General features: G+C 48.9%; 1 protein-coding gene across 1 annotated transcript in view; it reads left to right on the forward strand.

Annotated features, from left to right (window-relative positions):
* The window catches only part of DIPK2B (divergent protein kinase domain 2B), a 40,321-nt gene extending 24,811 nt beyond the window's left edge, over positions 1-15,510 (forward strand). Inside the window, exons 3-5 of the mRNA XM_062184581.1 lie at positions 11,628-11,801; positions 13,689-13,977; positions 15,170-15,510. Coding sequence (XP_062040565.1) covers positions 11,628-11,801; positions 13,689-13,977; positions 15,170-15,510 — 804 coding nt within the window. The remainder of the gene's footprint in view (positions 1-11,627; positions 11,802-13,688; positions 13,978-15,169) is intronic.
* The last annotated feature ends 275 nt before the right edge of the window (positions 15,511-15,785 follow it).

The following is a 15,785-nucleotide window of genomic DNA, read 5'->3' on the forward strand; positions in this document are numbered from 1 at the left end:
CGCATACAAGAGGTGTGGCATCTGCCCTACTCCTGATGATACCCAAGGTTCCTGGAGACGCTTGGGATCCAGTTCCTGCACTTCAAGACAGATTCCCAGGCTGTACTGGAAAGAGAGGCCCACCAACAAGGCTACAAGTTCAACACAAGAAAGCAGTGTGGCCTGGCTTCAGACTCAGGTTGGCCTGAGTTTGAATCCTGGCTCCACCCCTATATATGAAACCCTGGGTGTGTTTCTCAACCTCCTGGCATGCCAAGAAGTGTGAGAATTAATGAAGGCAAAGCATACAAAGCACATGGCACCATGCCCAAAACAGAGTGAGCATGAGATAAGTTTAGCTTTGTTTTTATTGTCATCCATATTGAAGGTTATAATATAGCAAAATACAGGTGCGTCACCAGAAAGGCCCCCTCTTTCTGTTGGATCTTGGTGAATCTTGCAAGCCTGCATTTACCCTGATAAATTCACCACAGTCCAGAGTTGGGGCTTCCATACTACTTGTAAGGCCACCACAAAACACACCAAACACTGGAGTTAAGGGAAAGGTTTATCATAGGGTGGGGGAAACCCGGCAGGCCAGAGGGAGGGGACGAGACAGAGACAGAGAGAGAGAGAGAGAGAGAGAGAGCGAGCAGGAAGCAGGTCCTATTATATACCCTTTGCCAGGGGCAGGGAAACAGGAGCAGCGAATCTTATTAAGGTGGGGATGGAGCTGACACCTGTGGTTGGCCATTGAGCTTAGGACCAAATCTTACTGTGTAAGGTGACCACAGGGGTTAGAGTCCATGATGCCATCCAGGACATGGATGGCGCCGTAGATACAATGGCACCATTTTTTAAAATTTTATTTAGTTGAAAGACAGAGTTACAGAGAGAGACAGAGAGGTCGGTCTTCCATCTGATGGTTCACTTCCTAGGTGGCCACAACGGCCGGAGCTGTGCCGATCCGAAGCTAGGAGCCAGGAGCTTCTTCCGGGTCTTCCACGTGGGTGCAGGAGTCCAAGGACTTGGGCCATCTTCTACTGCTTTCCCAGGTCATAGCAGAGAGCTGGATCAGAAGAGGAGCAGCTGGGACTAGAAACAGCGCCCATATGGGATGCCGGTGCTTCAGGACAGGGCTTTAACCTGCAGCGCCACAGCGCCGGCCCCATGACGGCACCATTTTACTAACACCACTCCCATGGATTTAACAGCTATGTAGCAAGGGGGAACTTTCTACCAGCTGCTAAGGACCCGGTTGTAAACAAGACAGACAAGGTCCCTGCTCTCCTGGAACTCACATTTGGTGGCCTTGCCAGCACACCCTCAGAGGAGCCAGCTCACACTGGCCAGGTCACAGAGCCAGCAAGTGAAATGGCTATTTACAAGGCATTACGGTCCCCTGGAGTGAAGCGCACCTCTCTCTGCGTGAAGGCAAACACAGTGGTAGCCAGAAGACTGGGAGGTAGGCGCGGGCCCAAGAGGGCACTGCCCAGGCCTCGGGGTTTCCTGTCTCGGTGCTCAGTCTGACTAACTCCTTGTGCCTTGTGTCCACTTGGCCCTCCAGATGGGGAGCAAGATAATGACATTCAGTCCTCAACCTATCTCCCTGAACTTTCTTCCAGAATTCTCTGACTAGGGTTTCCAAACGTGTTCCCCGCATTTGAAGACATCCTGGATCAGTCTGTCGTAATGAGGATGTCATTCTGTTTGACCCTCCCAAGACCACTTTGTCTCTTTCTCAGGGTTCCAACTTCTTGTGAAATTTGGGGAGGCAGCATGTCACCGTTGGACCCTCGAACACACAATAGTACTTTACAGTTTCAGAGCACTGCACAGACTACAAAGCACTGCAATGTGTTTTTTGTGCATTCAAGAAGAGGTATCACGTGTCTTGGATGCACAGAGACCAAGCTAGAGCCTGACAATGGGGGGAGGCCGTGGCCTCGGTATAAGCCAAGCATGTACCATGATCCCCACCTGGGACCTGAGAAAACAGAGGTTCAGAAAAGGAATGAACTTGCCTGCACGCACATACCTGGGCCAGCTCCGGGAGAGGAGGCTGAGAGGTCACAGGTGGGCGTGACACAATGCATATGACAAAGGTCACAAACATGACACGACAAACTCCTACAGGAAGTGAAAAATCGGAGAGATCAGCCAGAATGGTAAGGAAGTCACAAATAGCAAGGCACTCCAAAATATTCGTGGAAAATGGAATTAAAATATAAGTTTAGTTTGGCGCCAAAACCTTTTTTAAAAAAGATTTATTTATTTATTTTGAAAGTCAGAGTTACACAGAGAGAGAGGGAGAGGCAGAGAGAGAGAGAGAGAGAGAGAGTCTTCCATCCACTGGTTCACTCCCCAAATGACCACAACAAGCTGGAGCTGCGCTAATCCGAAGCCAGGAGCCAGGAGCTTCCTCCGGGTCTCCCACGTGGGTGCAGGGGCCCAAGGGTTTGGACCATCTTCTACTGTTTTCCCAGGCCATAGCAGAGAGCTGGATGGGAAGAGGAACAGCTGGGACTAGAACCTGCGCCCATATGGGATTCTGGTGCCGCAGGCAGAGGCTTAGCCTATTACACCACAGTTTTGCCAAAAACTTTTGTGATCTATGCATACAAGGGATCTTTGAAATGTTCATGAAAATATATATTATGGAAAAACTACTCATGGTTTCAAGGTTTTCATTTTGTTTCCCATTAAGTGTTAGAGGTACTGTCATAGTTCCACATAGTCTCACATGGAAGACATGGAGAATCATGGGGCCACAAAGAGGAGTGGAGAAATGGCAACAGGGTGTGTCCATGTGGCAACCAATAATGGTAAATACTTCTAGAGCCCTTGCCTTGTACCAGACACTGCTCCCACAAGATCCAACCCTCTCAGCACCCTCTGTGGTCAGTAATTATTATTGTAGCCATCTGTTCAGTTCTGCCACGGATAGCCCCTGTGTATGCCTACCGTCACGGTTTCATTGTTAAACGCACTCCTTGGGGCCGGCGTTGTGGCATAGTGGGTAAAGCCACTGCCTGCAGTGCCGACATCCCATATGGTCACCTGTTTTAGTTCCGGCTGCTCCTCTTCTGGTCTAGCTCTCTGCTGTGACCTGGGAAAGCAGTAGAAGATGGCCCAAGTCCTTGGGCCCCTGCACCTGCGTGGGAGACCCAGAGGAAGCACCTGGCTCCTGGCTTCGGATTAGCCCAGCTCTGGCCATTGAGACCAAATGGGGAGTGAACCATCGGATGGAAGACCTCTCTCTCTCTCTCTGCCTCTCTTTTCTCTGTGTAACTCTGACTTGAAAGAAAGAAAGAAAGAAAGAAAGGCACCCATTTTGCTCTCAGAAGAGAAATCATGGGGTCTCCGTTGTTATGCCTCAGTTACACATGAGGAGACTGAAGTCCGGAGGAATATAAGAACTCGCCTTGGGTTGTGCAGGTGTTAAGTGCCATAGCTGGGATTGGAACCCAGGCAGCTGGACACTAAAGGGCGTGCTTGTAACTTCTTCATCATGGTGCTTCCCACAGGGAAAGAGTTTCTGCTTTGGAGTTTGGGGTGAAGCCCGTCCATTTATCCAGGCAGAGGCCACTGCCCAGGCTGAGGGAATACAGGATATCGAGAAAGGAAGCAGCAGCTGGCCTGGAGAGGCGACCAAAAGGGACACCAGAAGGTACTGGAGAGGCATAAGGGAACTCCATGCTCTCAGAGTGGTTCCTAGCTACACTTCCTTCTTTTTTCTTTTTTTAAAAAAAGATTTATTTACTTATTTATTTGAAAGTCAGAGAGAGAAGGAGAGGCAGAGAGAGAGAGAGGTCTTCCATCTGCTGGTTCACTCCCCAATTGGCCGCAACGGCCGGAGCTGGGCTGATCTGAAGCCAGGAGCCAGGGGCTTATTCCAGGTCTCCCACGCGGCTTCAGGGGCCCAAGGACTTGGGCCATCTTCCACTGCTTTCCCAGGACAGAGCAGAGAGCTGGATCGGAAGTGGAGCAGCCGGGACCTGAACCAGTGCCCATATGGGATGCTGGCACTGCAAGTGGCAGTTTTACCCGCTACACCAAAGTACCGGCCCCCTCTCAGTTACACTTCTGACAACTTCTCTCAACCCCTTTGCTCCTGAGAGAACATCCCATCAGGGCTCAACCCAGAACCACCACAGAGTAGCAAGACTCTAAACAGAAGCCCTGCCCCAGAAAAGGATGTCACGTGGAGTTGGAGAACCTGCCTTACACAGAACCAACTTTGGGAGAGCCAGGACCATCTAGGCATGGTTCACATCCCTTGCCCCACCCTAACAAGTCTACTGAGTTTTTAATTGAATGTGGTTTTAACACCTATTCAGCCCTACGGGGTGTGTTCTCCACACCTAGCTGATTCAAAACAAGTTCCCAAAACCTACGCCCACTCTTGACTCATTTCTCCTCTCTTCGTCCACCCTTTGTGCTTGTCTTTTCATCCAGTAACTGAGTAGCAGGGCCCCTGACTCGATAGGCCTAGGCAAACAGAAACAGGGAGAGATTTCCTGATGGGGGAAGGACCCCGTCCCAAGCCCTGAGAGGTCCCATCTTTCATATCCACCGTATCTTGTGGCTCTCAAAGCAAAATTGAAAGGATTTGGGGTCTGGCACCTGTACAGGGTGAGCTTTACCTGTACAGTGCCATGACTGAGAGTCACAAGGACATTTCTGGATGTCTAAACTTCTAAAATCATCTGAGTAGTTTCCCCCAAAATAATCACTGTGCTGACCAGGCATTTACAGAATGAAAAGTTAACACAACAAAAAGTTTCACATCGTGTCTGATTTCAAAGGAAAAAAATAATGAGAAAGAATGTTAGGGAGAAAGGAGGGGAGGAGAAGACACCCACTGGAGCAGAAAAAGAAGCATGAGGTGTTTCTCTTAATAACATGAACCAAACTGGAGTTGTCATGGTTTTGAAGACAATGCAGCTTGAAGGAATGTTCAGTAACTTCCGGCTTAATTATCCAGAACAAGTGAGACAGTTATTGAATTGCCATTGTTTTAATGATGACACATTGATTAACTATGATACATGATTAACCTAAGCCCCATTTCACAAGCATATTTAACAACTAAATCATGGAAAAGGTGTTCAGATATGGAGCTGGAAGGTAACCCACAGTGTTACTAACACTAGAACTTTCTCCCTGGGTGCTAGTTTACTCAAAGTGAAAACTCATTTGTTCAAGAGTCTCCTCCACCTTCCAAATCCAGCTGGCGAGGGCGGCCTCCTTCCTGAGACTAGATGACTTCTCGTCTCAGAGGGGAAAGCCACGCTTCTGAGCTGAGATTTTCTTTCTAAGAACAGCTTGTGTTCTTTTCTGCCACGCGCTTATTTCTGCTAAGAGAAACAGTCAAGTGCATTAAGTAGCGATAAAGCTTGGGACTTTTGAGCAATATGTGTTTTGAGAAATGGACAAAAGTCATCCAGAACCAAGTAGAACCATTAATATGGGAAATGAACTTGATGATAATACCACGAGCCTTCAGAAAAGTCATGGGGAAATGTAGATTATGAAAAAACTCTGCATGGATTTCAAAAAATATTTGCACCAAAATAAGCTTATCTTTGAATTCCATTTTTCCAAGAACTTCTTAAAATCCCCTTATTGTCTATATAGGAGCCTGGGATGTTGAATGTTTTGAAAAGGCTCACACAAATTATATTCTTTGCCATTCCTGTAAGGTAGAAGAAAAGACACCACCAACCTCCTTTTACAGAGGCAAAAGTTGAGTCTCAGTAGGTCCAGGAGTCCAAGCCTAATGTACTGCTTGCCTTCATGCCTCAATAAAACCACGTCTCCGGGTTGGTAGGCTGTCTTGGGAACAAGAAGCAAAGACTTAGTGAATCCACTTTCTGGAAAAGGAGCTTTTGGTAAGGTCATCCCTGGCCCAAAACTTGGCATGGAAGCTTCCGGTAGCCAAGCCAGCTCTGGCATCCAACAAGCAGGCATCTGGTGCTTCCGCCCCTCTCTCATGAGCCCTCAATCATCATGGCATCATTGCTTCTTTCCATAGCTCTGTCCCATCTCCTCTTCCTCAGATGGATTCCAAGTGTAACTTCAAGAGGAAGCCAGAATAATTAACCTAACTCTTCACCAACATCCCATTGGCTAGAACATTTCACACTAGGCACCTCCTATCTTTCATAGATAACCTCAGGCTGCTTCCCTGAGCAGACAGACATGGGAGAGGAAGCTTCAACTAGAAGGGAACAGAGGGAATCAGAAGTTCCATGGCTGGTTATGGAAGGCAGAACTGCAATGTGGCAGTGACAACGTTCATGTCACCACGATGGTGACAATGATATTTGCCATTTACTGAGTGCAGAACATGAGCCTCTCACCATGCCAAGCCCTTTGCATACAAGACTATGAAGCTTGTAAACTGAGTCTATGATCAAGTGCTAAAAGAGTAGCAAGACAGGCCACGTAGAGAATTCCACCAACTTCGCTGTCCTTCTACCATGCAGAAATGGACTATTTGGTAGCGTGATTTCTGGCATTTTTTCCTGGTCAGAATAACCACAGGGACAATCCTAGTATTTTCCTCCATCCCTGATCCAATATAAGAAGTGTAAAATGGAGGCATTGAGGATTCCACCTCTCCTTTTGTTCTCTTCACCCTGAGTTGCAGCGTGGGGCTCATGGCCCACTGGGGTCGGTAGGTAGACCTTGGACAGTCAATACCTGTCCAGTGGTATCCTGGCATTCTTCTTTTTGCCTGAGCCCTTCCTTGCTGTCTGGTAGAGAAGTTCAAACCTTCTGAGAAGGCAGACCTCTGTGATGTGATCTGAGAAGTCAGCAACTCCATCTCCCCTCCAAGCATCTGCGATTCCCCTCTGAAGATTCATTCAGTTGGTTTTGAAGGCAGGGTGGTTTTCTGGAGCACCCTTATTATATGCTGCATACCTCTGTTTTAAAGAGTAATTGCTGGGCTTTTATCAGCCAAAACCTTCTGGGGACAGATGACAGCTGTCTGAGGATTGATGGTGAAGCCATCACCAAGAGTCTTAGAGTCTTTCCTCTCCCAACACGAACGCACAATCATTTGTATTTGTGTCCAAAATAAAGGGAGAAATTGGCCAAGGAACTTCTTAAGATAGAAAGCCAGATCATCCCTCAATTCCTTATCTCCCATGTTCCCTGGACTTGCCTGATAACAAGAATGTACTGGGACACCTGCCCCAAATGCAGAATTCTAGGCCTCCCAACCTAAGTATCTTGAATTTCCAGGCATACACCTAGGGAATCTGTATTTTTGTAGCATTCTTAAGACTTCAATCCTCAAATCTGAGACACACTGCCCCATTCTAAAATCACTGATTTTTTTTCCCCTCTCTCTCTCTCCCTATTAAATCATTGTTAACGCCCTACTGAGCTTGAGGAGTGAAATGAGCTTGAAGAGCTGATAAACAGCACGGTCTTGAATCAATCACTCCTGGTGCTATTTCTCATCTGCAAAATTGGAGCACTCCCTAGATCGCTTGATAAGTCTACCATTTGCACCTGCCAGTGTGGGCTGTGCAGGCCTTTTTTCAATAAGCCACTTAATTTCCAGTAAAATCTCTTCCATGGCAAGAGAGAACTAAAGGCCCCAAACCCCTGGGCGTGCAGAGGTAACACCTATAAAAAGGCCTGGCATAGGACTCAACTCTTAGAATTCCTGAAAGCTTTAGCCTCCTTCTCCCAATGGTGTTGTGCCAACTATGTTTCCAAATGGCACTCATTGAGGTTTCTACCATCAGCCCCCACGTACAGCTCCCAGAAGTCACCAACGCACAGCACCACCAGCGTGGGCGACTTTTGCACAACACTCTCTGATGGCATATGGTCAACTCCAAAATCCAGATTCTTCCCGGTGCACTGTGATCCCCTAGATGGGGCCATCACTTGGCCTGTCCCCATGGGACAGAACATGAGAAGGAGCTAGGGCAATTCGGACAAAGAGCCACACGACTTTTTAAGTTTTGTTCTGCTCTGAAGGAAACTTTTCTTGCCCTTACTGATAGGCAAATGCTCCTAGCTCTAGCTTTGCGAGAGAAACAAGAGCATAGCTCTTTTACTTTTAAAGGCCTCCATCCAGGTCATGAAATCATCTGTCAAGACAACTTAACTTTTATGCTTCCATTCTGGTAAGAACCCTTTACATGAGGACACTGCTGATGGCTGGTGATGCTTTTTTGAGCAAACACACTTGGGGGTATGGATGAAAGCCAACGGAAGGTCAAATGACTTGTGGGTGTTATGACTCCTGACTCAGATTTCATTAGAAGCTTCAAGGGTGAAAGAAAATCTAGATTTCCATCTCAGCTGGCTGTTCATTTTCACAAGGAATAAGTGTTTTTTTTTTTCCCTCAGCCAGCATATCAGGCAGGATTCTATCAGAAAAAAAAAAAAAAACAGAACCAGTAGGAGATATGAGGAGGGGTCAAAGCACTCATGGAGAATGGAATTAAAATGCAAATTAAAATTACAATTCACAAGCATTTTCCATGAACTTTTTAAAGCCCGTGTATGTGTGTGTGCATGTGTGTGCATGCATGTGTGTAGATTTATCTCAAAGAATTAGCTTATGCAAGTGTGGGGACTGGCAAGCCCAATATCCACAAGATAGGGTAGGAGGTTGGAAATCTTGGGATAGGAGCTGCCACTGCAGCCCACATGTGAAATTTCTTCTTCCTCAGGGAAATCTTGATGCTGTTCTTAAGGCCTTGCACTAGGTAGATGAGGCCCACCAAGATTGTGGAGATACTCTCCTTGACTTAGAGTCAACTGATTGCAGACATCAACCATGTCCACAAAACAGTTTCACGGCAACACCTAGATCAGGATTGGATTCAAAAACTGAACACCCTAGCCTTGCCAAAGTGCCATGTAAAGTTAACCCCACAGCAGCATATCACTCAATTTTACTACCTGTTTTCCAGACTGTTAGGGATTATGATAGAAAAAACATGACAACTATTCTCAGGATCACCTAACGAAAGGCCTGTTAGGTGACATCACTGCAAGACAAGAATCCCAGTCGCTAGCACCTCAGTGAAGACACTGACTAGCTGGCTGGTTCCCTAAGGGAACGATGAGGAAACAGAGCAGAGCAGAGAGAGGGGCAGCAGAGGACCAGGGTTCTTTTTGAAAGGCCTAAGTTAGGCCTGTTGCCCATGAATGCAGAAGTGAGCAATAACTTAGAAACTCCAAGGGAACACATAATCCTCCAAATGGAAAATGGGGATTATTTGAAAAACTCTGTGGGGATTTCCAATATTTTTGCACCAGAAGAAACATTTGTTTCCTTGAACTTTCTGAAGTACCCTTGTATTGGTTTTCAAAATGAATGATGATTTTATTGGAAATGGTTGGTTTCCCGATTCTGTTTGCTGCTGCCCAATATAAGTGTGGACTTGCACTTGGCCAACACACACAGAACACAAGTAGACAGAGCCTCACTCTGTGAGTAGGACTTGGGGAGCAGTCACCTCCTCCATAAAGGAAGAGAGTGGTACAAAACAATTTCTGAAGGCCTTTCTGGCTACAGCTGCAGAGACGGCTCAGAACCTTCTAGCAAATCTACCAATAACAAACCTCTCCAAAACGCAGTGGCCGATAATAACAGGAAGCATCATTTTTCCTCATGAATATTCAATTTGGGCAGGGCTTGGTGGGAAGGGCTCACTAAGCACACCGCATCCACCAGAGTTATTCCAGAGGGCATGGAAAATTCACTTCCCACATGGCTCAATCCCCTCTGTGTCCACAAATAGTCTTTTTTTTTTAAGATTTTATTTATTTATTTGAAAGGTAGAGTTACAGACAGTGAGAGGGAAAGACAGAAAGAAAGGTCTTCCTTCTGTTGGTTCACTCCCCAGATGGCCACAACGGCCAGAACTGGGCCGATCTGAAGCCAGGAGCCAGGAACTTCTTCTAGGTCTCCCACGTGGGTGCAGGAGCCCAAGCACTTGGGCCATCTTCTTCTGCTTTCCTAGACCACAGCCGAGAGCTGGATGGGAAGAGGGGCAGTTGGGACTAAAACCAGCACCCATATGGGATGCCGGCACCACAGGAGGAGGATTAACCCACTGCACCACGGTGCTGGCCCCAACAAATACAGTCTTAATATGGTGTGGTCCTCAGCAGACAAGCTGCAAAGATCGGTGGGTGGGTGAATGAATGAATGAATGAATGAGGGAGTGCCCTGACACAGCTAATGGCCACTCCGCTTGGTTCCACCTACCTCTCAACTCATGTACTGTCGCTTCCAGCTAGAAATATGCACCTTGGAATAACTCAGTCTTGCTAAAGATCAGTATTGCCATCTGTAAAATGAAGCAATAGCAGGTCCTTGAATGGAATAAATGAACAAATGCACCCCTCCTTATTATTGATGTATTTGTTATGGTCAGTTAGTGTCCTGACTTCCCCAGGGGTATCTGCATTTAAGAACTGACTCTTAAAAAAAAAATAAAGATTTACGTAGTTATTTGAAAGGCAGAGAGAGAATCTTCCATCTGCTGGTTCATTCTCCAAATGGCCACAACAGCCAGGGCTGGGCCAGACCAATACCAGGAGCCAGGAACTCCCCATCCAGGTCTCCCACATGGGGGGCAGGGGCCAAGCACTTGGGCCATCATCTGCCGCTTTCCCAGGTGCATTAGCAGGGAGTTGCATGCCAGCGATGCAGGCAGAGGCTTAACCCACTGTGCTACAACGTGAACTCCCAAGAACTGGCCCCTGGAAAAGAGAAGAAGCCATTGCTTACTCCCCCTGTCCTCTGGCCTTCAATGCGCATCTTTCGTGGTGGAATTTCAGGACGTGTCAGACAAGACTGCCAGAAGCAAAGAGGCTTTCTTACAGCCTCAAATCACCTACCATGGTTTCCACTCCATGGGAATGGGGTTAGGAGGCCCTATTACTGAGGAAAAGGCATGTTTAGTGGAGTCCAAGCCACTGGGTTCCAATCCTGCATCCAGCTCTTCAGCCATTACCTACACGGCAAACTTCCAATTCTTCTGTTCTATCTGAGGCTCCCTATAGCACCTACCCTGCCAGGTGCGGGGGAGGAGTAACAGCCACTGCAGGAGAGAGGACACCCTCTCTGTAGACCAGCCCCGGGCCACAGAGACACAAGTCAGTTGCCCGAGGCCACACAGCTGGTGGTTGCCGGAAGCAGGATGAACTCTGGTAGACTGGCCCCGGGGCCCTATTCCTAACAGTCTCCCCCTTGTGGTAGGTTCTGCTTGCATTTGAGGAGAAAGGTGTGGGAGAGGGCTGGAAGAAAATAAGTTTTGTCCTGAGAACACAGCAGCACCCACATAGCTGCTGGGGTAGAGCACCATAACTGTGAGATCAAACCTGGGGGAAGCAATGGCAAGCTATTGGGGGGGGGGGGCATCTGACGCATTCAGCCTGCGAGCAGCTCCCTTGGGAGGGCAGAGTGAGGGGTGCTCCGACCGCTTATTCCAGGAAGTCCACTTTCCCACTCCTCCCTCCCCCAGCACAGTCCCCACCCCACTCGCCAACCTCAGGGCTTCTCCCACCAGCATAACCTGCCCCTGCCCCCTCGTGCCAGCCCCCAACAAGTGCTCAGTACGCTTCCTCCTCTGGGGTCTCCCCACACCCCGTGCCCACAGGGCCTGCCCAGCCCCCTCCTGCGTTGCCCGTCGCAGCGACTCCTGGACCGCGTGGTGCGGCGCTACGCCGAGGTGGCCGATGCCGGCAGCATCTTCATGGACCACTTCACCGAGCGTGACAAGCTGCGTCTGCTCTACACGCTGGCTGTCAACACTCACCCCATCCTCCTACAGGTACGCAGCCACTGGCCCCCAGCCCTCCGGGTGCAGGGAAGTGGGAGGCAGAAGCAGGAAAAACAGAAAGGGTAGATAGAAGAAAAGAAAGAAGAGAGAAGGGAGAGAAAGAGAAGGGGAAAGAGCAAGGTGCAGGTAGAGGAGAGAGAAGCCTGGTGAATACTGGCCAGAGGGAAGCTTGACTGCACAGCCACAGCTATCATTTAATGAGCACCTGCTATGTGCCCGGTGTTGCTGTACATTCAATATCATCATGTCCTTTAAGGTTCCCAGCAGTCTACACGGAATGTTAATGACTGTCCCCTTTCCCGGATGAAGTAAGTAGGACACTGAGATAAGAAGTGGCTTGGCTGACGTCACTTAGTGCCAGGCATGAGCCAGGTCCAACCCAGATCTAGAGCTGTCTGCCTTAGGAGGCCAAGCTCTTTCCGCTCAAACCTCCCTTGTAGCATTGCCATCGGAAAGGCCAGAGGGAGATAGAGGGTTGCTGGCTGTCCTCCACTCCCACTGTTCTCATCTTGCATGGTGGCAGTGGTGGGCCCTCGCGACCCCAGTGCCTGGCTACTGAGACTCCCAGGCTGGGTCTTCCAGTCAATGCCCGGCTCTGCCCAGGAAGAGGTGGTGTGAATCGGAAAAATGGCCGTGCAGCTGCACATGTCCACAGCACCAGCAGGCCTGGACCTCGCTCGGGGAAGGGAGTCTTCCAGAAGCTCTCGGAAAATTCATGCTAGAAAAAAAAAAAAAAAAAAAAAACTCGGCATGGACTTGTATCCAAATAAACTTATATTTTGATTCCCTTTTGCCACTAACTTTGTGAAGTCCTCCCATAATAGGAAAGAGTAGAGAAAACTTGAAGACTCCATGGCTGTGGGCTCCTCCTAATGTGCCAAGCAGCTTAATATGGGCCAAAGGCCACAGAAATTCACCACACCGGGCATCTGGCTTTGATTTTTTAAGGAAGGAAAACAAGGTGTGTGTGTTGGGGGTGGGTGGGGGGAGTCTGAGTATTTATCATGCCTGTTATGTACCCTATAGGTTAAAGAAACACCATTCTAGACAAAAAGCTGCTGCAACAAATAGTCAAGAAAAAGGCCAGCAGGGTTTCCACCCCTCCTTTTTTATTTCATAAATTCACAAAGTTGGAGCTGTGACAAGGAGACAAAGGACAGAGGCTGGAGCTGTGCCCTTCTCTCGGCCAGCGTTAAGCTGCATGGAAAGTTCCAGACCTTTGAGAAGCATCTGTGAGTCGGCAGTTACCCCACCAGGCAGATTCACCCAGTGCTGGCCAAAGTGACACTCGGGGCCAGCGCCGAGCTACCCCAAACTTCAGTCCCTTGAGGGACTGCCCTATTCCAGGTCCGGGTACCTGTACTACTACTTTGAAAAATACTCTTTTCTGTAAATCAGCCTTGAGTTGACCCCGTATTATTTTTCCCATAGCTTCCTTCTAAGCATCTCAAACACCAGTCATGTGTTTTTCAATTGCACAACTCTTAAAGCAAACACGTCTAAAATCTGGGCCAGTCCATTAGTGTTCTCATACCCTGCTTGGAGGTACCCTGTTGCGATGCAGACCACTGCACAGAAATGAGAGCGCCCTCCTCTTCCCAATCTTGCCAGCCACAATGGAATAAGAAAGCAAAAGAGGAGAGGACAGGAGTATTGCCACATTCCAAAGAGTATAAAAAAAGATGGAGAGACACTTGGCCGAGTGTTTTACAATGCAGGATGTCTGTGCAAGGCTGATCTTTCGGTGTGCTCTTGGTGAATAGCAGGGAGAGAGAAAGAGAGAGAGAGAGAGAGAGAGAGAGAGAGAGAGAGACAGAGGCTCCTGAGATTTTTTTTTTCTCTCTGATTCTCTAATTGCCTCCTCCTTCTGCTTGGCAGATCTTCCCCGGGGCCGAGGGATGGCCGCTGCCCAAGTACCTCGGCTCCTGTGGCAGATTCCTGGTCAGCACCAGCACCAGACCACTGCAGGAATTCTATGGTGCACCCCCAGACCAGGCAGCCGACCTCGCCTACCAGCTTCTCAGCATCCTGGAGTCTCTGAGGAGCAATGATTTGAACTACTTCTTCTATTTCACCCATGTTGACGCACGCACGTTTGGCATCTTTAACAACGGGCATCTGTTCATCCGGGATGCCAGCACACTGGGCGTCATCGACAAGCAGGAAGGTACTCAGCATGGGACGGCTGAGCAGCTGTCAGAGAGGAAGTCAGGGTGACAGGAGCTAGGGAAGGGGTGGCCCGGGGTCACAGTCCTGTGCCTTTTCAGTCTCTGCAGCATGGTGAGAGCCACCAAGGTCTGGCCAACGTTGGATGTTGTGTACAACATGCCTCATCCCCCCTTGAATTTGTTCCAACTCCATCTCCAAAGAGGAAATGGACTTGACCTTGTCTGTTAAGGGCACTGCGCCTCGTGGTATAGCCCTGATTGCACCCTCCCAGGGTAGTGCTGTCGTCCAGTCAGGTCTGGGTGGCCCATGTGTGGCCCAGCGACCTACCTTGACCCTCCTCACATACACATACACACACACACACACACACACAGTTCCCCAAGCCATCTCCCCCTCAGCACTTTTCTCATCAGATGAGTTTAGCCCTGATCTAAAACTTAAGTATCGGGCTGATTCATCGGTACATTTTGCAATACATTTTGGCACATTTTGTTTTTAAAAAGCATAGAACCAAATGAGGTACAGGAGTGAATCATGTCTTCTCACTACGTGCAAAGGCCCACCCAGCATGCTAAAACTCTTCAAACATCCCAGTCTCTAACATGCCCAAATTTTCTGAGTCCAACAATAAGACAAAGGATTTTCTTCTTCAGTTTCTGGCTTTGTTTATACAAGAAGGCCTACCGAGACAGACAAATGAAACCGTACTTACTCATTTCCTGATTTGCGTGTATTAAAAAGAATCAAATTAAAACAAATGAGGCAAATTCCAGAATATTCAGGATATGTAAATCATTGAAGGTCGCTCTCACTACAACCATTGAATGCACAGTTTTGATTTCCTGGTGTTTTTTTCTCCTGCTTTGTATTTAAAAAAAAAAAAAGCAAATGAAATCAGTCCTAATAATGTCTTGAGTTCCCTAATTCGGTCAGAACAGCAAAATAACAACAGGCGTGTGACCTCGACAATTATAAACCCAGCTTCTAGAAGGAATAAGTAAGTGGGTTTTCCAGGCTCAGGCCTCAACTTGTTACAGCAGAGAGCTTTGTGTCCCCAAGCCCTACCTCTACTGGGGACAGGCAGATGCTGGGAGAGTAAACCTCTGTGCCCAGCAATGCCCAATGGCAGTGCCCTGCCCCCTGGGGAGAACAGGTTGGTGGGCGTGTCATGATCTCCCTCTCTCTTCTAGGCAACCAAGCCACGGCCAGCGCCGCGGAGAATAAGGACATTTTTAGCTGCCTGGTTTCCGGCTGCCAGGCCCAGCTGCCCTCCTGCGACACCGTCCCTGAGAAGCAGAGCCTGGTGCTGGTGTGTCAGCAGCTGCTGCCGCCACTTCTCCAGGGCAGGTTCCCCTCCCCGGTGCAAGAGGAGATAGACGCTGCTCTCGCTCGCTGTGGGGAGGGCGCCCGGCCTGACCCGGAAGTCCTCAGGGCCGCCAGTCACCTGAAGGAGCTCCTGAGGCCCCTGAGAACCTGTGACCCCAGATTTGCCTACCGATACCCAGACTGCAAGTACAATGAGAAGTTCTGAGGTGCTGAGGCCTCGCGGGTCGTGGGGAGCCGTGCACCGGGCCCTCCATTGCCCCGGTTGGGCCGCTGCAAGGTTGAAGGGAGCAGCAGCATTGTAAACACTGAGAGAGGCGCACATTCACTTCCGGGGCACTGAGGAACTTGACCCACCCGTGGAGAGTGGTGCCATTCCACCCAATTTCCCTCCCCCCCCAACTGGGAGAGGCGCACATTCACTTCCGGGGCACTGAGGAACTTGACCCACCCGTGGAGAGTGGTGCCATTCCACCCAATTTC

Source organism: Lepus europaeus, chromosome X (genome assembly GCF_033115175.1).
Source record: "Lepus europaeus isolate LE1 chromosome X, mLepTim1.pri, whole genome shotgun sequence".
Lineage (NCBI taxonomy): Eukaryota > Metazoa > Chordata > Mammalia > Lagomorpha > Leporidae > Lepus > Lepus europaeus.